General features: G+C 40.1%; 11 protein-coding genes across 11 annotated transcripts; 5 read left to right on the forward strand and 6 right to left on the reverse strand.

Moving 5' to 3' along the window:
- Window positions 1-31: 31 nt before the first annotated feature.
- On the reverse strand, window positions 32-2,212 carry ERG7 (Lanosterol synthase (Oxidosqualene--lanosterol cyclase); the record flags this gene model as incomplete). Its single annotated transcript, XM_041280408.1, has 1 exon — window positions 32-2,212. One exon carries the CDS (start codon window positions 2,210-2,212, stop codon window positions 32-34), a length of 2,181 nt encoding a protein of 726 aa, XP_041135291.1.
- A 257-nt stretch (window positions 2,213-2,469) lies between these two features.
- BRETT_001870 (uncharacterized protein) lies at window positions 2,470-3,999 on the reverse strand (the record flags this gene model as incomplete). The annotated part of the gene is made up of 1 exon (XM_041280409.1): window positions 2,470-3,999. One exon carries the CDS (start codon window positions 3,997-3,999, stop codon window positions 2,470-2,472), a length of 1,530 nt encoding a protein of 509 aa, XP_041135292.1.
- Window positions 4,000-4,407: 408 nt separating this feature from the next.
- Window positions 4,408-6,153, reverse strand: BRETT_001871 (uncharacterized protein; the record flags this gene model as incomplete). Its single annotated transcript, XM_041280410.1, has 1 exon — window positions 4,408-6,153. One exon carries the CDS (start codon window positions 6,151-6,153, stop codon window positions 4,408-4,410), a length of 1,746 nt encoding a protein of 581 aa, XP_041135293.1.
- A 1,745-nt stretch (window positions 6,154-7,898) lies between these two features.
- BRETT_001872 (uncharacterized protein) lies at window positions 7,899-8,219 on the forward strand (the record flags this gene model as incomplete). Its single annotated transcript, XM_041280411.1, has 1 exon — window positions 7,899-8,219. The coding sequence occupies one exon, from the start codon at window positions 7,899-7,901 to the stop codon at window positions 8,217-8,219; it is 321 nt and encodes a 106-aa protein (XP_041135294.1).
- Window positions 8,220-8,761: 542 nt separating this feature from the next.
- MRP2 (40S ribosomal protein mrp2, mitochondrial) lies at window positions 8,762-9,133 on the reverse strand (the record flags this gene model as incomplete). Its single annotated transcript, XM_041280412.1, has 1 exon — window positions 8,762-9,133. The coding sequence occupies one exon, from the start codon at window positions 9,131-9,133 to the stop codon at window positions 8,762-8,764; it is 372 nt and encodes a 123-aa protein (XP_041135295.1).
- Window positions 9,134-9,808: 675 nt separating this feature from the next.
- On the forward strand, window positions 9,809-11,146 carry BRETT_001874 (uncharacterized protein; the record flags this gene model as incomplete). The annotated part of the gene is made up of 1 exon (XM_041280413.1): window positions 9,809-11,146. The coding sequence occupies one exon, from the start codon at window positions 9,809-9,811 to the stop codon at window positions 11,144-11,146; it is 1,338 nt and encodes a 445-aa protein (XP_041135296.1).
- A 492-nt stretch (window positions 11,147-11,638) lies between these two features.
- URA6 (bifunctional uridylate/adenylate kinase) lies at window positions 11,639-12,514 on the forward strand (the record flags this gene model as incomplete). The annotated part of the gene is made up of 1 exon (XM_041280414.1): window positions 11,639-12,514. One exon carries the CDS (start codon window positions 11,639-11,641, stop codon window positions 12,512-12,514), a length of 876 nt encoding a protein of 291 aa, XP_041135297.1.
- Window positions 12,515-12,655: 141 nt separating this feature from the next.
- Window positions 12,656-14,815, reverse strand: BRETT_001876 (uncharacterized protein; the record flags this gene model as incomplete). Its single annotated transcript, XM_041280415.1, has 1 exon — window positions 12,656-14,815. The coding sequence occupies one exon, from the start codon at window positions 14,813-14,815 to the stop codon at window positions 12,656-12,658; it is 2,160 nt and encodes a 719-aa protein (XP_041135298.1).
- A 3,492-nt stretch (window positions 14,816-18,307) lies between these two features.
- On the forward strand, window positions 18,308-19,396 carry BRETT_001877 (uncharacterized protein; the record flags this gene model as incomplete). The annotated part of the gene is made up of 1 exon (XM_041280416.1): window positions 18,308-19,396. One exon carries the CDS (start codon window positions 18,308-18,310, stop codon window positions 19,394-19,396), a length of 1,089 nt encoding a protein of 362 aa, XP_041135299.1.
- Window positions 19,397-20,512: 1,116 nt separating this feature from the next.
- BRETT_001878 (uncharacterized protein) lies at window positions 20,513-21,979 on the forward strand (the record flags this gene model as incomplete). Its single annotated transcript, XM_041280417.1, has 1 exon — window positions 20,513-21,979. The coding sequence occupies one exon, from the start codon at window positions 20,513-20,515 to the stop codon at window positions 21,977-21,979; it is 1,467 nt and encodes a 488-aa protein (XP_041135300.1).
- A 489-nt stretch (window positions 21,980-22,468) lies between these two features.
- BRETT_001879 (uncharacterized protein) lies at window positions 22,469-24,556 on the reverse strand (the record flags this gene model as incomplete). Its single annotated transcript, XM_041280418.1, has 1 exon — window positions 22,469-24,556. The coding sequence occupies one exon, from the start codon at window positions 24,554-24,556 to the stop codon at window positions 22,469-22,471; it is 2,088 nt and encodes a 695-aa protein (XP_041135301.1).
- Window positions 24,557-25,732: the final 1,176 nt, after the last annotated feature.

Genomic DNA, 25,732 nt, shown 5'->3' on the forward strand with positions numbered 1-25,732 from the left:
TAAACTGTCATTCAAATAAAACGATAAAAGATTACAAGTCAAAATCACCATACTTTTTGATGTATAATCCAAGCGCCTTAATAGGGAACACAAACTTGTAGTTCGGATACTGAATAGCACAAGAATGATTGAAAACTCCTTCGTCAGCTTCAAATAACCACTCACCAGATGGCTGTTGTCTGGAAATAATGAGGTCAATCCCCTTCTTGATTACTTCATGGTTAGGATACTTGGAAAGAAGTAGAGCGATAACAACCCAAGCTGTTTGAACTACCAAAGACTTCTTACTTGAAATATAGGTATGTGTCTCACTGGCTCTCATAGTTTCACCCCATCCACCATCAGCCAATTGTCGTTTAACAAGAAAGTCGCAGCCCTTCCGAACGACATCACTATTGTGATAATACTGACCAACGTGTGATAAAGCCTCAAGTGCAAACATTCCAGCATATGTATAGCAAATACCCCAAGAGCCATACCAAGAGCCATCAGTTCCTTGTGCCTTGGTAATATATTCAATAGCACGCTCAATAGCACGCTTGATATCAGCCTCTCTGTAAAATTCAGTTTCTGAGTATGATATCAAACCAAGAACAGATGAGTCTGTACATTCAACATATGGATATTCAACCATAATATTACCAAAAACTTCAGCAGGATTAATCTTCTCAAGTAATGGTGTAGCCTTAATCGGTTCATATGAGGCAAATGAGCCAAATTCGAAGGAACCGACATTTTGAAGACCGAGGAGAACGTCAATACCGGAGTGAAGCCTTCCCGTATCAAACAATATATGCAAATAAGAGAACGCATCACTATTCATAACCATAAGAATGGACTTCATAGCCTCAGCTGTACAGTCACTAACAGTATACCCTTGCTCTTTTGTAGAGAAAGGCCAAGAGCCCTTCCTAGGTTCTCTGAATGAGCCAGGAACGCAATCCGTATCAAACTGCGACCTCACCAAAAACTTAAATGCATCCTCGATAGTCTTTTGATACTGCGGCTTTCCAGCAAGTCCGGATACAAATAAGCACTGAATTGCAAATGCAGCATCCCACACCTGACTTCCATTGGTACCCATAACAGTCATTCCCTGAGGACCCATGAATAATTCCTCTGACATACGATCGAAGACCTTGTTGAACTTACTTCCATATATACCTTCTTCGACAAAAAGTACAATGGCAGTGAATGCACCAGAAACAGGAGCAATCGATAGATATGTACTGTTTTCAAGATCTTTTAGAAGAAGTTCGTAAGCACGCTTGTTCGAAAATTTCTGTAACCAGCGTGGCCTAATATACTTTTCATACTTCACCATACACCAATTGAGGGTGTTTAATAGTGTAGTATGTGGGTAATACAAGTCCACACCACAGACTGTGTTTCGATTGTGAGAAAAGTCAACATCATCAAAAGGTTTTGTAAATATTTCACTTCTAATCTCTTTTAGAAGAGGAGTCAACGGACATGAAACCTTAGCGGTACCAAGATAACCAGCTGCCAAGTAGATGGCTCTAGTATGAACCCACCAACGCATTGGGTGAATAGGCACCCAATAAGGAAGAGTGAAAAGTTCTGTAGGTGCCGGATTAACCCCATCCCAGCTATATAAGTTAAGTAAGGCAAGCCACATTTTACCCCAGTGTGGACATCCAATTGCACCACCCAGTTTCTTAAGTGTCACCCTTGCCTTTACACAAACAGGATGATCCGCAGGAAGTCCAAGAAGCCTAAGAACGACATAATTCATTGTGGTTCCAAAGCAGGTCGATTTATCCTGTTCATGAAGCCCCCATCCACCATCCACTGGATGTGAAGAATTAACTAAATAGCGAATCATTTCTTGACGAACAGCTTCAGGAATCTCTTTTCCTGAAAAATAGGCGGCCGCAACATAGCCAATGGTCATAAACATGGGACCTTTATACTGGTTAGGCCAAGTACCTGACTTACTATCCTGAATTTCGCTGAAAAATGTAGCACCATCCTCCAACACTTCAGAAGCTCGTGTTCTTTGCTGCTTAAAACTTTTAACTGGAAATTTCTCACCTAAGAGATACTTTGTACAGTTGTCTTGAGGGTCTTTCGACACATCTGCGTCTTCTGGCAAATACGTCCATCTTTGAGCTCCAAGCTTGGTAGTTCTCAACCTCCAACGAGACAAATCCGTTGGCTGAATTCCAACTTCACTAGAATAATACTGCATTCTTTTCTTTTCCTGATTATTCAACCAGAATTGAATAACATTAGAGGAATGCCAAGTGACCTTCAAAATAGACCCAGGCGCTAATAAGGCACGACACGTGAGCCGGGAAAAAATAAAAAAACGTGGGAAGGAAAAAATAAATTGTTACACGGGCCGGGCGGGGGAACGAGCGCGTTACGGGATTAAGCCCTCGCCAATCTTAGCTAACATTATACGAGCTTTTAAATTTCAGGAAAGAGCCTCTATAAATTGAAGACTTATATTTTCCATGTCACTGCCTGTGAATGAATACCATCATAACTTAGGCAATTGTCTAAAGTAACATATTGGCCTGTGATCACTTTAATCGCCTCCTGCGAAGCAATTCCACCTATTAGTGCGGATATGTTATGAATCTGTGCACCAGAACATCTGCACAACTCATCTAAAACCTTATCGAGACCATCTGGGAAGTCTTTAACCGAATTGTAGCGGCACAATAGTGATATAGTAATGGTACGCAGCTTGGATCTGTCCTGCATCGTAGGCAAACGATGAAACTTGAAGAAAAATTCCTCAGTCGATATGAGAGCGAGATATATATTGACATTTCGGAGTTCACTTGAATTTTCCCTATCAGTAAGTATTTCAGATCTAAACAAATCCCTTGAGCCCCGATGCACCTGCATAAAGCGGCAATTCTTCACAAAACTTGTTAATTGCAAATCTGTGAAGGGTAAAGTTTCTTCTCCAAGGAGCCTGTGAACAATTTGCACCATTTTATTCTTGTCTGCATTGAATTTGTTCTCGTAGAGCTTCTTTAGAGTAATATATTGGTCAGTGTCCGATTCCATATCTGGAATAACTCCACTCAAAGGGAGAATGCCCTCTTCCTCATAAAAAATTTTTAATGCCCTACAAAGTAGCCAAAAATTATTAAGGCTACTTGGATCACCCTTAATTTTCAAATTATTGAAGATATCCTGTAAATTTGAAGGGATAGAGCTTGATCTTTTAAGCACAATTGCTGCCCTATTACAAGCTTGATCTAGATTTGCTTCTTCGCCTGTTCGTCTCAAGTGATCCTTTATATAGGTCCTGATTGCTGAAGGTGTCAACTGCTGATTTTTAGTTCTTTCAAAACTCTGGTATATCTTGGAAAGAATAATACTGTATGGGACATTTGAAAATGTTTGGTCATCCATCCCATCGAGATCTATATTATCAATATAGTCCTGAAGTTCTGACCAACAGTTATCTATACGCAAATCCTCCAAATTATTATCATGAGTCTCCAAAATATCTTGTTCCTGCATCTGGATACGGACCGATCCATATAAACCAGCATTTACAGCTTTTATCAAGCACACGTTATTTTCCCAGAGAATGTTTGATAGTTGCTCTGACATGCCACTGTCTGGCAAATATTGATTCAAAATAACACAATCAAACTTATTCCAAAAAGGTACATCTTTTATGAGTTCCTTTAGATGACGATTTTCAACGGATATCAAGACATCCTTGTTCATTTCAGATATGTTTTGAGTTATCATTTCCGCTCGATTTTTACCCGTAAGTCCGTATGATATGAAAAAGTTTGATGCAATATCATCTTCATTAACCTTTGTGTCATTATCAATAATAACAGCCCTACCAATTCCTGCAAGAACAATATTCTTTAATGTTTCGCTTGCAGTCGCATTTGCTCCGATTATGCAGACAGATGAACGACTTAAACTTTTCTGTCCACGGCTACTCCATAATCTAATTTGACGATCATACTTACTATTGACATCTTTCTCGTCCATGCTTTTAAACCCGGATAGCGCCCACCAATGATTATATGTAATGTTTATGATTGTTAATGTATGCCACAAGGACGGTGATGGATTTCTTAATCACAAAAATCAGGTCAAGCACAGCCCGAATAAACAATTTAAATTCGGGAAAAAAGTTTAAGCCGTCCAAAATTAAAGAAAAGTCGAACCGAATAAACCATAGCTATATCCACGAGTCTATAAAGTACACCGAATATGAATACAAAGCAGAAAAATTAAAGATCTAAAATAGAACAAAAACCTAACAAGAGCAAGAACGGAGGGATAAAAGATTAAAAGCACAGCGTCAAAAAAGTACCACAAAAAAGAAAACAAAAAGTATGGATTAGGCACGAATAAGTGCATATTAGTCGTAAAAGCAATTGATATTTTCAATCCTCACATTATCACACATGCTTTTGAATCAGGATCAACAATGCCTCCATATTGCTCTTTGAATATTTCCTTCTCATTTTCAGCCTGCTTCTTTTTCACTTCCTTAGGGAAGTACATCTTAAGATATTCCATCTGCGAGACATCCAAATTGTTTTCGTCTGCCTTTAAAACAACATCTTTACGGCACAGTGGGCATCTGTCTTCACCCTTACGTTGTAATTTTACCAGGCAGCGAACGCAAAACGTATGACCACAATCAAGTCGAATCGGCTTATAGGCAACTGAACAGCATATTGGACAAAGATAATCATCGACCTGAGGAACAATATTAAGGAGTCTGTTTGCAACGATGGAACAGATATCTCTGCCAATTGAACTTTGTAAAATGTCAATCTTCTCAGACTGTTCCATCAGTTCAGGAAATAATTGTTTGGTCTTAAAGTGAGTACGCTTATCAAATTTCTTGAGGATCTTTGAAATCGCCATAATGTTCAATGCCTGAAAGTTCGACACCTTTAACATGGACTCATTCAAATCCTTAAATTCCATAAAGGCCTCCAATGACTCTTTTCTTTTGAATCGTCTCACTAACTTTTGCTTCTCTATCTCCTCCAGAAACTTTCCATATCTTATTTTGGACGTCGTGTTACTAAGTACACCGGCTGATCTCTCAATCGTGCTAAAGAAAATCTGAGACTCTGTATATATCTGGAAGATCTTCCTCCAAACATACAAGTCACTCTTCTTAGCTTCTGGGGAAGAAGTCTTTGCCACTATAGAACCTATTTTCTCAACACAAGTAATAATTTCACTCTCTCGCTCGTCGGTAAAGTTATTCAAAGCTTCGATTTCCTCATAGAGCATTTGGAAAAACTTTGCATCTTGGTGTAAGGAAACCGTGATTTCGTAGTACGGCTTATCATCGAACGGATTCAATGCCGTCATTGCACTTGATGTAGACAAAATACTTTGAGACGTTCCCATTGGAAGTGAAAGATATGCAGCAGCAGATCTTTCAATTGAAGTTTCTACTGATGATCTTTCATCTATGGATGGAGCACCAGCATCCATCGGCGTAGATGCAATTACATCATTGTTGGCACTATTTTCATTTGGACTAGCAGTGTTGATCTTTTCAACCGAAACAGTTGGGGTGGCACTTGATGATTTTGCATTTAGTTTGTTATCGGCAGAAATTGTCGAAGCAGACGGATTTCTATCCTCAGCATCATCCTCAGCATCATCCTCAGCATCATCCTCAGCATCATCCTCATCGTTCTTCTCTGTCTCGTCATTTTCTGGTTTCATTTCTTCATCCTCTAAACTCTTGGTATCAATTTCTTTCGTACTTTCCGTTACTGGCTCAGATTTTGAGGAATAACTAGAATTCACTAGATGATCACCAGCATTCAATTCTGAATTGAGAACTTCCACATCAACTTTAGAATTTAATTTCAACTGCAACGGTTTAACATCATATTCATATCCAAGTTTATCAAGCTTGTCTGTTATAAGACTTTCCGTCAAAGGTGAAACATTCATACGAAGAACTGGCCTAATTTGCCTGTGAAGCTTGGATATTTCATAATTAATGGACATATTCTCTCTACTAGCTCCAACTTCCTCCATCTCTGTGACAGTCCTGTTAATAATCTTTTTTAGAGCCTTGTATCGAATGGCTTTCTGAATCCATTCATCTGGAAGTGTTTCCTCGGAAAGGACCTTCTGAAATTTTTTTGCAAACTTCATGGTTGAATACAAATGACATTTAACCTCGAGTAGTCTTGCAATTTGAAACCTTTTTGATTGGTTAATCTGTAGCTAAAGAGCTTGCTTATACTATCCAATCTTTAAACCTTGAGCACGTTGCTTGTGGTCTAACGCTATCTTTTTGTTTATTCTAATCTGTACTCTCTCAGTTTATGTCATATATGGACCATACCTCCTTAAAGTATAAATATGATTATTAATAACAAGTAATGATTAAGCAACCCAGAATGTCTCTTCGAAATAAAAGGAGTTTTACAAGGCGACAGTTCAAAAAGAATGATGTCCATCCATCTTTTCCGTACAAAAATTCAAAAAAAATTGAAACTTTGCGTGATGGTGGGAAAGATCGCCAAGATCAAAAATCAGCCGGAGTATTAACTTTGCATTTCTAGAAGTTTTTTAAAGAAGTCAAAATTTTCGAGTTAGCGCAATGTGATATCCAAATACGGAAATTGTTGGTTTTTATTGGTCCCAGCCCAGTCATCCTGAAGCGAGCTAAAATGACTTTGCATTCTGTCAATTTAAATAAAGGATAAACTGCATTGATTCATTGTGATATTTTCTTAAAAGATTTCAGATTCCGATTAGAAGGGGGACCAAAAGATTGTTTGTATTTTACTGGGACAGGATAAAAAAAAACAGGGACCACAATTTTTATAAAGTGTACGGATGTATCACCAAAGGAGAAAAAAGAAAAGGAAAAGCATATCTTGAAATTTTCATTATTGGTGTAATGATGGTTACACAGTAAAACAATCGAATCATGCGCGTGAATCACAAATGACCAAAACGTTTGAATATGGATGTATGATAAAGAACATGACAGAAGGATGCACAATCTAAATGCAATAACTGACAATTAAAATGACAACCAATAATCCGGAGTTCGATGAAATAAACTACAGGAAGGATCACACAAAAGATCGGAAGGATTGTAATGATACAAGCAAAGCAAAAGGAGCTTAGCGATAAGCGGTTGTAGTCTGTTCTGGGTAATAGAGGGGTTTGTTTGTATTGCTTTTCAGGCAGCCAAATCAGTTGTACAATACAGAAAAGTAACAAATAAGAAAATAAGGGCCGTTGCTTATTTTCCTTAGTCTGCGGATGAGGGTTGTGTGGCTGTAGTTTGCCTGATTAGTGATTGCTCCCTCCATATTTTCAACGTTAGGTTAAAAGCATCAGAAAAAAGACTTGGCTGAAAACAGGGAGAAAATAAACTTTGATGAAGTCATGACCGCGCGATGATATTTGGGCTCACGGATATCAGCAAATATTTTCCTATAAGGAAATCAGCTTTGCTGGATAACGGACCGGAATAATTTTTCACGAAATTTGGGGGCACTGGACTTTATCGGGTGTGGTTCAAAATTTTTCCAGTACCTGGTGGATAAGAAGATCCAAGCAAGGACAATGGAATTTTGTAAAAAATAAGACCCGCGCTATTGTGTGGATGGTCATGACTTTTTTTTACAATCAGTAGCGGCACCCGATTGAGTCCGCATGGAAATAGCGTTTAGCGGGCATAACAAAGGTGAGGGGTGAGCTATATAAAAAGCAAGGCAATTCACACTTAGCGAGTGAAAAATGCAGATCAAACGTCTCGCTGAACCTGAAAACCTCGCCATACAGTATTTATTTACTTTAAGTCTCAGTAATCAATTGCAGCTTGATATTTGCAATCGTGGTAGCTTTTTATCCATCAAAAAGAAGAAATATAAAACAAAATGACTCCAATGCTCGTGAGATCTCTAGGATTAGCCACATCTGCTAGCTCTGTGGCAACGGCTATTGCTACTAAGCGTCTTCTTAGCACTTCAATAAGAGCAATGCACGCACAGTCGGCAGCCCAAAGTAAGGGTAATGGTAAAAATGGCACCTGGGCTACTTTTGCGGAATACAGAGAGGCCATTATTAAAAGGGACCCTGTTACGATGGAAACCAGAAATAACATCATGGCTCCACACAGCAGACTTGTCAATGAGCCCGAGGGTGAGAAGGTTGAGGAGAAGAGCTTTAAGGATCTGGCAAAGAGGGTTGCGTACTGAAGAAATTTGCTAGTGTTGCATATTTTCTTTTCTTACTTCTATTTTACTATTCAGATTTAGGCTTGTTCTGCTTATTCACTCCGATTTAATACGCTGGATTCGTTGGATATCGGTGGTTGCAGTTACAAAGTTCGTCCGTCATTGATCTTTTTACTTATTGGTCTACATAATTCAACATTATAATACATGGGAATGCGTACGTAAGATAAATTTATTCCACACAATATTACACCGCTTTCATATATATTTCCTTAGTTTGTAGTGGGTTGGTACCTTGTTACAGCAGTGTGTGCTTTTATTGATGGCACAATAGCTGTCCAAGTTATTATACGTACTAGTGAGCAGCATGCTACTGCCGGAAGAAGCATGATTTATTCTTAGCTTAATCTTAACGATCGTTAAGCATCATAGAGACAATGAATTCTAATTATCCATAAGTTTACAACAAATTAATATATTCATTTTATTATATTCATAGGAAGCCTAACATAATGGTCTATAATAGTTGGGCCATTCGCTTTATATACAGATAAATAAAAAAATCACCAGACACCCTTTTTCACTCCAGGCAAAAGCCCCTGAAGAGCCTGTAATCTAAATTGGTACCTACATAATCTGAAGTCTCGAAGAATACCCCTACCTCTTCCTGTATCAAGACATCTTCCTTTCAATTGTGTACTTCTAGTGTAATTTGGCATGGCCGTGAGTTGTATTTGTGCTTCGAGTCTCACCTTTTGAGGAAGAGCTGCATTTCTGGCTATAAATTTTAATGCTCTGGTTGTGACTTCATTTTGTGCCATCATCTGTCTCTTATAATTGTCCCTAAGAACACGAGAGTTAATATACGTAGATGGTAAAGTTGTTGGATGAGCGAATCGCTTCATCATGGAACCCTTTATAAGTTGTTTCGACATTTCGACTATCCCCTTTGGTATCTTTGGTGTTATGCTTTAATATTCTACTTTGATATTATGCATTAGTATATTCAGAATAATAATCCTCCACGTACTGAAGTGGTGCGTGCAAGCCATTTCTTCCAGAAGCCACAATGTACCCAAGTTCTACAAAGAAGAAAAAAAAATAATGCTTACTTCATCTCAAATTTCACCCTTACACCACAAAAGATCGTTTCGACACTTGTGCGCGAAACCACCATTTGATGATCGATGATTGGTCAATTCTTAAGAACTCTCTTGAAGAAACGTTCAGGTCTTACACTTTAATTACCAATAATAACAACATACAAAATGTAACAATAACATCAATATCTTATTGCTAGTGTAGATTACATGAGATGTAAAGAGAGCAATTTCCTACCGCCACTCATACTGTGCAAAAGCAGCCTCCAGTATGTGCCGTGTTAATACTCCCTATAATTTTTTCCATTCTGTCCCCATCACGAACGATACCAAATAAAGCCAAATTTATTAAACCGCATGAACAAGCAAAGTTTCGCTTTTTTTTTTTTTTTTTTTGAGCACTCAAATGTTTTCTCGTCTCAATCGATTTTCTACACTCCAAGAGAACACATGACAGATCTAAGATAAAAGTCCATTAAGCAAAATACAGCACACTAGCCCTCCATCGAAATGCTCTCTAGAAGATTCTTCTCGACCACTGTCAGAAAGCTGGCAAAAGCTGAGATCACCACACTTTCAAATGGTCTAACGGTGATTTCGAAACCAGGAAACTCAAAACTCTCTTCTATTGGACTCTACCTCAATTCAGGAGCTAGATCAGAGAACGCATATAACTCCGGTGTTTCAACCTTGTTTGGAAATGTTCTCAAGAATTCGTCGATCGCTAAGAAGGCACTAAATTCCGGTGTCAAGGTTTCTTCGACTAACGCCAAAGAGCTTACTGGAGCAGCAGTTGCTTCATTTGCACCGGGAAATGCTGATGCTGCTATATCTACACTTGGGGAATTGGTTAAGAATGCTTCAAAGTTGGCCGAGGATCGGGTTACGGTCTCGGAGGAGGTTGCCAAGGCAGCAACTTTTGCTGAAGATTTTGAAAATGATTCAAAAAAGATGGTTGTCGAACATATGACAGCCACAGCTTTTCAAGGTACTTCGCTTGCACTTCCTTCCTACGGTAAGGCTGAGACTTTGTCAATTTTAGAGAGCCAGGATATTTCTGACTTCATTGGAAAGAACCTTTTGGCTGCAAATACCGCCTTGGTCGCTTACGGTTCGGATATTTCTCACGAGAAGCTTGTTGAAGCAGCCTCCAAACTTTCCATTAAGGACGGCTCGCGTGCGCCATATCCAGCCACGTCGTTTTTGGGCTCTGATGTGCGTTTGAGGGATGACACTTTGCCAAAAGCTTATGTTGCAATTTCCGTCAAGACTCCAGGTGCCAAATCCGACAAGGATTACTTCACTGGTTTGGTCGCAGCTCACATTAACGGTGAGTTTGTGGGACATGATTCGCTATACACACAGTTCGAGGGATCCAAATTGTCCCAACTGGTGTATGCAAGCAGCTTGGGTGATTACTACAAGCATTTCCAGCTTGCTTACTCGGACATTGGCCTTTGGGGTGCTCTTATGACTTCTCCAAATATCGGCTGTGTCGATGAGTTGATTCACTTCACTTTGAAGAGCTGGAACAGAATGTCTACTAGGACAATTACGGATGCTGAGCTCCAGAAGGCTAAGCAGGAGATCAAGTTGTCTCTTTCTAGCATCAACACCGACTCTGCAGCACAGACTGAGAAGCTAGCAGATTCATTCTTCTCCAAGGGACTTCTATACTCTGATGGTGAACTTATACAGAACATTGACAGTATTACCCTCAAAGATATCGCAACTTGGGCCGACAAATACTTGTACGACCAGGATATTGCTCTTGCTGCTACTGGACAGATCGAGGATGTGTTCGACTACAACAGAATCAGAAATGACATGTCTATGCTCAGATGGTGATTTGAAAATGCTGGCTGGCTCTTTTTTCCTGAGAATAAAGGATATATATTTATTTATTTATTTGATGCGTTCCGCTAGTTTGTAAGGGTGTGCGTATTACCAAATATTTATTCTGTGTGTAGATAACGGGATTCTAATTGATTACTTTATTGTTGTGTATTTGCTATCTGGTAACATGTAAGTGCTCTTTCTGGAAAGAGCCTATTACATTTGGTCGGTACACTCCACTGCCTTTTCTCCGGCCAGCATTGATTGATCGATTATTATTATGATCCAATTTTTTTTTCTTTTTCCCCTGAAATAATTTTCACGTTTCCGATTATTCTCATTAATCTAAAGTCAGCGTGGAATAGACAGCTATATTCATGTAGCATTCATTCCCTTCTCAGTTCCGAAACATTCTGGTTCCAATTAAACTTTAAACTTGTATCAAATTTCTCACCTGGCTTGACTTTGATTTCTGCAATTCTGCTAAGTACATATCCACATACAATGTTTAAATACACAAAAAGCACGCTTCAACTTACGCGGACAGTACAGAGATCTGCCCTTAAAATGGCACAATCAAGGGTTCTACAGCGTAGAATGTACGCTTCATCGAATAAGGAGGCACCTAAGAAGCAGAGAAGAAGTCTTGTGCCACTTGCAATTCTTGGTATTGCCGCATTGGGCCTCACCTATTATAACATGGGCCATGTTTCAAAGCCACCTAGAGCCAGTGTCGATCCAGTTAGCCGGTCAAAGAAGGATATTGAATCAAAGGAACAACCTTTATTCAAAGATAACGAAATCAGTGTGATCTACGTTCTCGGTGGTCCGGGCGCAGGAAAAGGTACTCAGTCTGCAAAATTGGTCAAAGAGTATGGATTCGTTCATTTATCGGCTGGAGATTTACTCAGAGCCGAGCAGAATGATGCATCTTCTAAATACGGTGAGCTAATTGCTAACTACATAAAGGAAGGCCGAATCGTCCCCCAGGAAATCACAGTGGCACTTTTAAGAAAGGCCATCGTCAACAATTACAATCAGGGAAAGACAAAGTTCTTGGTGGATGGCTTCCCAAGGAAAATGGACCAGGCCTTGGCTTTTGAAAATCAAATTGCTCATGGAAAGTTTGTTCTTTTCTTCCAGTGTCCAGAAGATGTGATGCTGCACCGTTTGCTTGAAAGAGGAAAGACTTCCGGCCGCTCGGATGACAACATGGAGACTATCAGAAAGAGATTCCACGTCTTCGAGGAGACAAGTATGCCAGTAGTGGACTACTTTGAGAAGCAAGGAAAAGTTTTGAAGGTGAGCTGTGACCATCCCGTGGATGTTGTGTTTGGCCAGGTTGTGGCCCAGCTCAAAAAGGAGGGTATTACCGACTGAGTATGTTTATATGGCACCTTTGCCAGCAGTACTATTGACTTACATAGAAAGTATCAAAAGCTGTAATCGAGAGTACTTCTCATTTTCATTTATTTTTGTTTTGTCATTACCGTAACAGCAGGATCCTAGTTCTACAGGATTCTATTTCATCTCCTGTTGAACCATTTTGAAGCGCTCGTCCCTATAAATGCTGGTAATCGAGTCAGCAAAAATTTTCAACTGCTCTGTCTGGCGGTACTTGCACAAAGTTCCTATACCAACTAACAGCCTATACGAAGATTCTTCATCATCTAAAAGTAACGAGGTATACTCGTCGTATATTTCCACGCTTTTCTGATACAATGGCCCAAAAGAGAATTTGTTTATCAAGACCGAAAAGTCAAGAAGAAGGGTTGCAACAGCAACCGAAAGTGGTCTCTTCTGCTTATTTGAGGTCTTTTCATTCTGAACAGTGGCCGACAACTTTGAGGTAAAAATCACATCCAAGATGTTTGGATCCATAAGCGTCTGCTCTCCCCATTTTGAAGCCGAAAAGATGTTACATAGGATACGTACGCACATCATAATCACGGCCGGTTGTTCGCTCTCCAATCCCTTTCTTATTGGTGTAAATATATCCCCAAACGGGTTTATTTCAGCAATGGCAACCCGCAAAAGATCATAACCGACAAGATTGGTGTTTGTCTTCCAGTTAAGAATTATCTGAAAGGCTATCTTCCCTAATTTATCGTAATCCTCTCCATCTAGAGCCATTTCCATCTCTCTTGGGTCGATTCTGTTTTCCTCCGTCTGGTCGGTATTAAGCTTTTTAAATCCCTTCATAATCTGTGCAACATTTACCTTTTTGAATGTTAAGTAATTCTGTTGTGGGAGAATCGATGATCCACCCGGCACTTTTTCCTGGTAAGCATCTTTGACATGTGGCCGGGTTGCAGATGCATTACTCTCACCTATTGTAGCTCCCCGTGCATTTTTCATGATGAAGTCTACTATCTGTTGAAGGTAAGAGTAAGGAAGATTATTGTCTGCGAGAAATTTGTCTGCGACTTCATACGGGTTATCTGAAACGTTAAATGGAAGCTTTAGAGGGGGTTTTCCATCCTCCACATCAATATCAAACACGTAATCGTAGGACAAACCATTGTACATGATTTTACGATCTGATCCTGACGATGTGACCATCTTTCCCACTTTAATCCATTTATTCTCATCCCATCGGTAAAGAACAACTACCAAGCTTTCATCCTTGACGATCTTCAACTCTCCTTCAGTCTTTCCATTCACCTTCAATGCATTAACGCCACAAAGCTTTTCCATGTTAACATTTCCAAGAAGATCTTCACCTACACCCGATTCAGCCACCTCTTTCTTGAAAGAAGAAATAATCTCCTTTGACGCTTTTCTTTCTGCAGACCTCGAGAAGACCCGAATCTTTGAATCGCTGGATCCAGCAACGATATCACCGTTTGGAAGGGAAGTGACATCCCAAACCGAAACACACGGAACAGTTATCGTTTGAATGCATCTTCCAGATCTCCAAACACGAATAGTTCTATCCTCACCACAACTGACAATATCACCATCAGGTAGGCAGCAAATAGAATAGACGAAACTCTCGTGTCCCGAAAGCACACTTTTGAGTTCGTAAGTTTTGCCGTCCCATATTTTAACTGTGCTATCATTAGAACACGAAGCAATACCACCGTTTGGTAAAACCAACACATCACGTACAACATCTTTATGAGCAATAATAGTTTTGACAAGTCGTGATTTTTCCCAAATTCTGATGGTTTTGTCTGCACCACAGGTCACAAATGTATCCTTTCCGGGTAAAAAGCTTGCTCCCCATACTGGGCCTTTGTGTCCTTTCAAATTATATATCACGTCTCCAATTTTCGTCCAAACTTTTGCTGTTCCATCCCATGATGTACTCAAAATGTATCTATCCTTGCACTGAAGAGAGCTGACATTAGCAGTGTGACCCACCAAGCAATATGAAGTGTTTCCTTCATTGATTGTAGAATATGGCGACGTTAGATTAATGAGATTGTCATTTCCACCACTTGCAATGAGCCGTTGTTGCCCGTCATCATAAATTGCCAAGCAATTAATAAACCTTTCGGCTTTGAAATTCATTACACAGTCATCAAAGTTGGGTGTCCTTTGCTTCGAATCATTCCTCCAAATTTTGACTGTGCTGTCTCTTGATCCACTTACTATTTCATTATTTGAAAGTGACGCTACACATCTCACGTCATCTTCATGGCCTGACAACGTTGTAGACAATTCAAAACGTGACATTATTGTTATCAGCCCAAGCTTATTCTGCAGTTGAGCTTTTTGACCAATAATTTATATTTAAATAAGAAGACCGCAAAATGAACTGCTGGCAGAAGTGCGTCAATGTGCATCCTATATCCTCTATTCGATAACCAGGGAAAAAATCGCAATTTCAGATTAGGGGTGGTAGTGTCGGATTGCGCGGATTTTAGAAATTCGAAAAAGGGTACAATTTCTAAGAATTGATGCGACACAGTGAATCCCAGTTGTGAAAGGGGATATCTGAATTTTGCTAAAAACTATACTACGTAATTAACTCTTTTTCTTGTAACAATCCATGAGAGAGAACCAATATATTTTAATTTGAACTGATTGTACCATAAGTTGGCAATATAGTTCAGATTTGATACCACCATTGATTATTCGTATCTCTGATATCTGTAACTTCACGAACCAGGAACCGGCATTCAGCCAGGTCGACATACCATCCTTACACAAATTAACTAGCTTCAGATGAATCTTGGGTACCATTCGCTAAAAGGACTACTTACCGTGTTCCTGTAAATACTTTCACTCTGAGACAGATGTAACATTTATACTTTCTTCTTAAATGTGTTGCCTCCATATATCTCAAAATGAGCCACTATTCTATCGCTATGCCTTGTAATTCTTCAAAAACTTATAGCATGATAAGCTCTGGGATACAACATTTACATGATACCTATTTCTAATAAATTCCAACACAGATCAACATAGTAAGTACAACTAGGCCTAAACTTTCGATCTAATGTTTAAATAAATGTTTTTCTTTCTGTACCAGTGTTCAACTAAACTTCACTAAATATAGAAACTTATTTATTTACCAATGTTACAACTCGGGGTAGATAGAATTCACTACTTCTATGAGTCGCTAAAAAAAGAAACAAGCAATAACAAAATTATATGGGCTTTCTCATATTCGAAGAGGTACATCATTTGAAGTTTTCGTTGTTCATGCAAACAATACGAAACCACTAATTCGAAGACAGTACAAAATGTGTGCCTAAAATGCAAGAGATCTGGAGAAGAGAGGTTGCAGCAAAGAAAAATCTTGCTAGATCTGCTTCTTTGAACAAACCCGAGTTCTAATGATTATTCAAAGACATTCATCAGTTTAAGAATAAAAAAATATAATAAGTCATCAAAAAGAGTTCATCTTTTGTGCTTGAAGTAAATAAATGTCAACGGTGCTAAATTTAGTACGGTAGGATCGATAGGTGAACCTAAATATAGGTACAAGCAGAATTTTTTTAAACTTCCACCCAACTTTTTCCCAAATATTTTTACTGTAGCATGCAACGAATTCCTTTGAACCCCAGAGTGAAGTGCCAAGTGAAACATTAAGGATAAAAATGCAAAAATAGAATGTAAAGAAATAGGGTTCTCGCAAACTCAGACTTTCTGAAAAATTCGTGGTCATGGTATTTGATACTTGAGAATAATAATAGTCTTGTGATTTTCAGTTGGGAGCGCTTTGTGCACCCCAAGAAGGACCTAAATGTTAACATGGGAATTACGGATGCCTCTAATTTCCCTTTTTTATTTACTAACTGCAAAATTTTGAACAGCAATAGTATAGCACAAAATTGCTAGGGTACTTGAAAGAAATTATCACGAGCAATCTGATAATTTAAATGGGGTTCTATTTGTGTGGTTTCTCCGCTTGTAATCTTCTACAGTCTGACGCAGGTAATTTGACTTCTACAGTACAGCTCTGAATAATTTAGATCGTTGTAAACAATTATGATATCTTCTGTCAATTAACTGTTATGTATAAAAATTAACATTTTGGGACCAGGAGGTAAAATGTAAATAACGCGAACTGTGATCAAGAGAAGCAAAATACAATTAGTTAACAGAATCGAAAATGTTTCGTGAATTTTTTTTTTTTTTCTTCATGCAGCTTTCAATATTTTGCGTCCCGTGCGTTTTCGGCCTGCAAATCTGTCTTGGCATTTATTTAAGGAGCAAGAAAAAAAAAGTGTAGACGTAACCGATCGAAAACACAGTTTCCTAAACGAAAAAAAATCTAGAGCATCAACGTCGTTTGTGTGTTGTGATGGAACGTAAATCTTGCATTTTCAAAGTTCTTGAAACACGTGTGAATGTAATGCAGAAACTGAACGCATGAAAAAGGAATATTGGATACAGCTGCGTTTCACAGGGGATTGAAAAAGCCAAAATAAACAAGTCTATTGGATTAGTCGAAGCCAGCGACGTGTAACAATCGTAACAGTTGGGGAAAAAATGTAGGAGATTCTTCTCTAAAGGAGGCGAGCTGAGAAAAATTCCTCATTCGCGAAACGGTAATTCTATCTGCGAGCTTCGGGTAAAAAAAAAAGTATTGTCAGCTAACAGAGGGAAGAATAACGCATAAAAAATACCACGGAAGGCATGCGAGAATTTACAATAGGATCAGTCAAACGTACAATGTTGAGATTGCAAACCAGACCACGGGAGTTCGCAATACCAATGTTTACTGGTTGTCCTTCTTTATGCTACTCTTAAATTTTGAACTTGCCCGACAGGCCAGCCAAAAGTTTACACTGCCTTAAGCCGGCCATTTTTGTGTCATATGTGCATTTTAGGGAGGGTAGTGGCATAACCAGACTGACCGAGAAAGCTACCGCCGGCCACCAGTTTCCCTCGAAAGGAATGGGGTATTATTATGATGTAACGGTAAAAAATGCCATATACTCCAAATTGAGAGTCCATCGTACCAATTACTTGCCAAGTTGAGCAAATCGTGTGCGTGCGCTAGCAAAATTATAGAGAAACGCTTTTGGAGGACAGAATTATGAGAAGAAACCCTATTAATGCTATTCATAGTAGTGATTTTAATGGTAATTTAAAGTTTTTCTTTCACTTCGTTGACCCCTGTAGACAAAGGGGAAAAAAAATTTAGAACAGAAATAGAACGCCGATATATTTTTTTTTTGCAAAAGTTCCTTCCTACTATTTCAATTTCTTAGCGAGCGCGCATTTTTTTTTTTTTTATCATTATTCTTTTTTTGGAAGCACTGAATGCCAGCCACCTCGAGGAATAAGCATACTCAACCATGTGTACCAATGATCTATCATTATTCTAATAATATGTCCCATGAGGCGTCTAATTATAGCACACGAGAAACCGTGGTTTGAGAAGTTTTTATTCATTGGCAGTGCGCCCACCTCTGTTTCTCTCCCCAACGGAACTCTGACCATTGATCTGCATGATTTTTTTTCCCGAATCGGGAAATTTCTGGCTGGTTCTATGATATCATTTGGAAATGATACAGTTGAACTTTTCGCCGATCCAACAGGTTGTTTCACTTTAGCACCGATATTTAAAGGTGCCGATATCCACTCCCACATCAGAAACTAAGTAGCTGTATTGTAAACTTTTTCTTCTGCTCAGGTATCGTAATCGCTTAGATCAACAGTGTTCACGCTTAATAGACAGACATCGCTATTTGAACTACTAGTACATTCACAATGAAGTTCGCATCTGCAATTCTTTCTGCCCCAGTTTTGGCCTCTGTTGCCTCTGCTGCCGCATTCTCTCAGTACACCAACTCTACCGCCTCTTCAGCCGAGGATATCGCCACTACTGTGGTCACTATCACTTCTTGTGCTGATAACAAGTGTTCTGAGACTGCTGTTACCACTGGTCTTACCACTGCTACCACAAACGTCGGTGGCACTGAGACCATCTACACTACCTACTGTCCTTTGACTGCTGCTGAGGCTGCTGAGGCTGCTGAATCTGCCGCAGCCACCACCTCTGCACCAGTTTCTGAGCAGGCAGTTACTACTTTGGTCACGGTCACGTGTCACGAGCAGACCTGCGAGTCTTCCACCGTTACCACGGGACTTACCTCATACACCACCACTGTTGGTGGTACCGAGACCATCTACACGACTTACTGCCCATTGACTGCAGCTGAGTCTACCGAAGCATCTTCTAGTGCTTCTCCTTCTAGTGCAGTTCCTTCTAGTGTTGCTCCAGAGGTCACCTCTTCGTCAAAATCTGCTGCCGCTGCTGATACTACTGCTCCAGCTGAGTCTGCCATCACTACTGTTGTCACTGTCACCTGCCACGAGAGCAAGTGCGAGTCATCCACAGTTACCACCGGCCTCACTTCATACACCACTACTATTGGTGGCACCGAAACTGTCTACACCACTTACTGCCCATTGACCGCCGAGACTTCAACTAGTGCTCCTGCCGAGACCACCGAATCTTCCTCGAGTGCTCCTGCTGAAACTACTGAGGCTTCATCAAGCGCTCCTGCTGAAACCAGCAAGTCTTCATCCGAAGCTGCAGTCGAGACTTCTCAGGCTGAGTCTGCCATCACCACTCTCGTCACTGTCACATGCCACGAGAGCAAGTGTGAGACTTCAACCATCACATCTGCTGCTCCAGTTTCTACCACTTCATCCGGTTCGGTTGCACCTGTCGAAACTTCTTCCACTTCTTCTGCAGCTCCAGAGGTCTCAACCTTCTCTAACGCTGCTCCAGTCGAAAAATCGGCCGGCTTCCTCGCAGGTGGTGCTCTCTTTGTTGCTGCCCTTCTTTTGTAAGCTCTCTGAAGAGTGATCTCGTTCCTTCTCCAGGGATTTTACATTTACGCTTCTTCCTGCTTTATTGGATCAGGCGAGGTGGTTAGGTTTCCACTTAGGATACGGCAGTGGGGACCCTGACTTTGTTGCATCCGGTTTCTGCATATGCTCAGCTTCTTCGCTGGACTGTGACTGTCTATCTGACTTTTAGACGGTTTCTTCTTTTTTTCAATTATCATTTTCCCTCTAGCATTTAATTATCTGCATTATTTCTTTCAGCATGTATAGCTTTCGGTAAGAAATATTCAATTAATATCGAATCTTGCGTCGAGAGTCTGTTCTCTGTAGCTTTCGTTTCTACTACTTTTCTCTTATTCTCGTTTGTTTCTTGCTTGTGCTAACACTTCAAGGGGCTCAATGTAGCTTGTCATTGCTCATTCTTTCTCTGCTTTAAAAATATATATACATCCGTACACAAAAAGAAATGGATAAGGAATCTCTGTCTTTATCCGATTCCGCGATCTTGGCCATTAGTGCTACTAGATTTATGGCCACTTATATCTGCATCGCTATAATCAAAATCACCCATATGATAATCTGTAATCATTTGTGGCCCTAATATCTTCCTATTCACATCGCCAGCTTGGGAAGCTTGCTCAAATGCTAAGGTAAATATATTATACCGTTTAAAGCCGATCGTGCGATTGTGATCGATGTCGAACAATCTAGAATGTAGAGATAAGATCGTGCAAACGGAAAAAAATATGGATGGGCTCAAGGCCCGAATTCCGGATAACGAAAAACATGCAAATCCATCACTCGATTTTGTTATCCTGGGGAGAAAAAAACAATAATAATGATAATAGCAGATATCCAATTTCCTCCTCTTTTGCTCTCTCACTTTCTCCCTGATTCAGGCATGCTTTTTCCCAATTTTTTTTTTTTTCGTTTGTTTGTTTGTTGTTGACCGCTTAACTCCGCAACTCTTTTCTGCATGATTCCCTGAGATTACGGAATAAAGCCATTTCCTCCCCCACAATTTCCCTGTCACCCAGCTTATCCATCCTAATTAATTAATCACACTGCATGTGGCATCTCTGCACTGCCGTACTTTTTCGATCCACTTATAAAAGGAGCATGATTTGCCTTTCTGATATCAGCGGGCAATTAGGGCCGCAATTGAGTGCATCGGCTTGCTCTCTACCCTTTTATCGTGCGATTTCCACCCTAATGGCAAAATCCCACCCTTTTATTGATCAATCATCTAACTTATTCAACTCTCCCATTACCACATCCAGTCTTTCTCTCAATTCATCTAGATCATCTTCTTCTCTTTGTTCAACCACTTCTTCTACCAAAGATGCTCCTCAAGTATCCTTGCTGACGGCAGCCCCCTTTTCCACAAAGGCTTCACAATATATTCCTATTTCTCTTAATGCAAACCATTTGGAGTCTTCTAAAAATGGCATTCTTCAGTGCCAGAACAGTGATACCAGAAAGATGAGCGCTTCATCAGCCACTACCACTGATGATGAGTTTCTTGTTGAAAAGACTTACTCTGATTCATCCAGAACGTCGATTTCATCGGATGATGAGACACTTCCGTTCAAAGGATCTCCTTATTTTGGAAGTTTTGATGATGTCTCATCTCTTGAAAAGTTGCTCGCTTTGAAACGCATCGATAAGCATACTTTTGTCAACTGCTCAGAGCTCTTTATTCCATACAGAGGGCGTGGATTATTTGGAGGAACAATGGCCTCCCAAGCTATATTGGCTGCTCTTCTGTTCTCAAATACAGTTGAGAAGAAATGGAAGCCTATCTCTATACACTGCCACTTTCTCTATGCTGCACAGCCCCAGCCACAGTTATTCTACAAAGTGGCAAGTCTCAAAGATGGAAAAAACTACAGGACGCTTTCAGTGGATCTTTTTCAAAATGACAAGCTCATATTTAGGGCTACTTGTTCTTTGCAGGCGTACGAGCTGAGTGGTTCTGCATCAAAGTTGAATGGCCAATTGAGCCATCACAAAAAAGGCCCTGTTGTGGGTAAAGATATTGATCCACCAGAAAAGATGTTCTCTCAAAAAGAAGCATTTTCCGCATGGTCTAAGGTCGCATACAAGCATAAGCATCTAGGATACCTAAAGGATGCTTTGGCAGCAGTTACTGCAAGCTATTCGAGGGAGCCTTGTGTATGGAAATTACCTTTGGACATGTTTGACCTAAATAAGGTGTCTGAATCCGAAAAGAGCATAATTCCTAGTGAGCGAACTCTTCGTTATTGGGTTAAAACCAAAGAGCCACTAGCAGATGCTCACGTCTTTTCATGGGTGGCTTTAGCTTATGTGTCTGATTATTTCTTTCTCAGTACCAACATGCGGCTTAACATGAGAGAGATGTTTACGACCAAGTTTTCCGTCTCCTTGGATCACACAATTTACTTTAACACTGAAACTGATGTCTCGGACTGGTTCAACTACAATGTGAAAAGTCTGAAATCAGGCGAGAACCGTACAATAATGGCTGGAGAAATGTTTGACAGAGCTGGAAATCTTCTTGCAACTACATACCAGGAGGGCCTCTCTGTTATTTTTACCGACTGAGCGCTATTATTGTCATATTCATATATGATGTTCGTATTTCTTTCACTTATTATATCAGGTATATTATGTTCTATGTATTTTAAATTGGTTAATGGGCAAGTCTGAGGTTTTAGATATATCTTTAAGCATGTATATATATATATATGTAATATTTCTTCGTTCAAATAAAGTATATATAAAACCAAATAATACGATGCCGAGCTGTAATAAGCATGCGGTATATGAAATGAGTATTATTCATATTTTAGCAAATCATAGCCTGTGAAAAAGAAGAAAATGCAATTTAATGATGTGCAAGGCATAGCAAAGTTTAAAAAAGTGACTTGGTGTTGGGCTTACAGGCAATCTGTTTTCATACTTTTTCAACTAATTTCAAGCACTACACATTAAGCATTCATTAGAGTTTGCCGGTGTATAAATGGAGTATATATTTATGAATATAGAAGTAGGCTCAGTTGCGTGCTGCTCCACCAATTCTATAAATTCACCTCATTGCTGATTATTTCTGGTTTGCTGTGCCTCGTGTGCCTGATCGATTAACTGCTGAATTTGCTGGCTATCCACCTCTTGTGCGCTTCTGTTTATGACAGCTTCAGCAGCCCTATTTTGGTCTAGATAGTCGTAAATCTTGGTGCCATGATCTGGTGGAAGAATGTCAAACTCATACACCTCGTGAGTACTCCAGAAAGATTCAGGGATCTTCGCCATTGCAGATGTCTCGTCTGAGAGTATCACATGTCTCAACAAGTTGTGTGGAATCTCCTTCAATGTATTTAGGTAATACTTGTCATCATCTTGCAGGATGTCTTTGGCATTCTTTGCAAAAAGAAGCAACTTTAACTCTTCAGTAATAAAGTTTTTCAGCTGAACATCGCCAAGCATCTGTCCGACCCTCACAGTATAAACGGCAGTTGCAATTTCCACTGTTTTTGACACCTCTTTCTCAGTCGGCCACTCATACGAGGAAGACAGAGAAGAAGCACCTAAAAGCTTCGAGAGAATGGCATATCCGGTGTATGGATGCCTCTTTACTGCCATCCTGAGTTGCTCCTTGGCCTCGTCTATGTGTCCAAGTTTCCAATGGCAGAAGGAGGCTGTGTAACACATTGAAGGAGTGATCCACTCCTCGTAGCACTGGATTAGCGGGCTGTTGAACAAATCGATTATATACTGGAACTCGTCTGAGACAAATGCATAATAATCGATGAAGTATCGCACTCCGTATGGATCGTTTGCCGGGTCGAACGAAAAGAGCAGTTTGCAGTAATTGAAGGCTGTATAAAGTGTTGATTTCCTAGTGAGCACGGTAATGTAGCGGAAAACAGAGAGGTAGATCTGCCTGTTGAGGTAGAACTCGAACGGTAACCGACAGCAGCCGCTGCCTATGTCGAAAGTGTTCTTCAAGGACCAGTCAAAGATGAAAAGTGCTCTTTCAATCAAACCGTTGGTGTTTGACTTGTCACCCTGCCTCTGAAGTATGGATGCGACCTGCAAAATACTCTCTAGATGGTATGGTGCCTTCTGTAAAAGCTGTATAACGCTCTCGTGATCTGGCTCTATGGCTATTGAAATGAAAAATTCAGTAGTTAGTGCTCTAGAGTAGAGTGGGCCTTCGGTCATGCGGAAATACTTGATTCCAGCATCTGTATCTGCCTTTATTTGCGAGTCCACTGCGTCGTCCCAATCATCCGGATGCTTGCTTCTGATAAGTGCCTTCAGCTCACCCTCCTTCATCTCCTCCATCACCAAAGGTTTTCTGTTTGTAGGAATCCAGTCATCTCTAATCTTCGTCAGTGTTAATTTTCGTGTTCTACCAGGAACACTACGATGATCCGAGCCTCCCCATCCACGAACCCGGCGGCTCATCCGCTTGATCTGCTTCAAAACTTCGGGTGTAACAAATGAAGATGCTGTGGAGTCGGCGTCCTTGATCGCAGCGTTCGAAAGCTTGCCGAATAGTCCCTGATACTCTCTGTCTGGGTCCATATATCTCTTATCTGGTGAAACAAATCGTCTGCACCGCCTAAACATCGCTGCTGTGAATAGTCTGCAGTCTAATGTGAGTATGCCCGATGGCTCTAGAACAACATTTTCACTCTCATCCTCCTTTTTCGGTCTTCTTCCACTCTTCACATCTTCTAGCTCAACTTGCGATAGCAACTTTTCAAGTTCATCTTCGTCGATCTGGTCGATTGTTTTCGCCTTTGATGTCTTCTTTTTCTTTCTCTTATTCTTCTTTTTGTTGCCCTTTATTCTCTCCTTTGCATCTACAAATTTCTCATCTTCTTCCTCTGTATCCTTGCCATCTTCTGCACTTCTCTCCTCAGATTCATTAATTTTCGTATTATCGTTTATCTTGTTGATGCCTTTTTCAGTATCACTATCCACTCCTTCCTCTTCTTTTTCTTTTTCTTCCTCATCTAAAAACACCGCAAAATTGTTCCGTGCAACTCTCTGCTTTACCTTTTTCTTGCCGTTCTTTTGGCCTTTGCTCTTTTCAAGCAGTCTACTGTTAATCTCAGCAAGCTCGTCCTCAATATTTTTATTCTCAAGCTTCCTAATTGTCCTAGAACTCATCTTTCACACAATTCTCCTCCTTTCACCGGTTTCTGTGCTTGTCCAGAATGTTCTTGATGTGTTTCCCCGGTACTTTCACTCTTCCAATCTTCAACATCCACTTTCGTTTTATTTTTCGAGTACGCCGGATCTTCTTCAGGGCAGTGCAATTTTATACCTGAAAGAATAAAGTGAAAAAAAAATTTAAGAAAAAGTGCGTTCGTTGTTACTCTTGTCGAATTACTCACTCAAGAAAGTAGATCAGGCAAACGATAACTTGGAGAAAAAATTAATCACCTTTTCTTGTAGTTCACACATTACCACAATACAGGAACTTGTCTTCTTTAAATGTTTGCAAACAAAATAGTACTATACCTATTACCCCTTCTGTAACTTAATTGCGGCCTGTTTTCTAGCACTGCCAGGTAATTGGGAATTTTCAGGCGCGGTATGCATAGCGAATCCTTGTCAGTAGGCATCCGAATTCAGAACGTGTAGAAAGATATTTCGGCGCTTAACGAAATCGAATATTTACATTTAAAAATTGGATTAATGTATAGAAAATAAGTACAAACTCTTTCCTTGTTCTTGTCTCTGCTCTTTATCAAAGCCTTCACAATAAAGCAAAGCAAAACCAAACAAGCGAATAAAAAAAAGCCAACACATGTGAGCGGCGAGTTGTGCACACACCGTCTTGTGCCGGGCAATTAATGATGGATGAAGTTGTGCTTAGTGTCTGACCATAATAACACAGAAAGCACGTATGCCCCGCGACTCGCCGCTTATTTTAATGATCGTTATAGCTCAGTGACAGCATTTTTTTCAATTTTAATGTTTTTCCCTACCTTTGTCACACGCCGCAAGAGCTTGAAAAGCAGAACTCTGGGAGTCGAATTGCGGTAAAGCAGATATAGTTCGATGAAGCAGGCACTTGGGATTCTGCCAGGCTTTCACCACTCCAGAGATTCATGCACCTTAGACGGAGAGCGATCAATTGTAAGTCTTCCAAGGTGTTCAGCCCGCATTGAGTCCATCTCTGCGGTAGCTTAACTGTACGCCACCAGCTTTTATAGCTGCCAGTTAGGACGACTTGACCATCTTATGCCCTTTGTGGGTTTCCTCACCAACGCATGGCCGCAAACTACGGTTTCCGCACGACCATCCTAGGGTTGGCCGCATTCAATAATATGTATATTA

The sequence above is a fragment of the Brettanomyces bruxellensis genome, chromosome 4, assembly GCF_011074885.1.
Source record: "Brettanomyces bruxellensis chromosome 4, complete sequence".
Taxonomy (NCBI): Eukaryota; Fungi; Ascomycota; class Pichiomycetes; order Pichiales; family Pichiaceae; genus Brettanomyces; species Brettanomyces bruxellensis.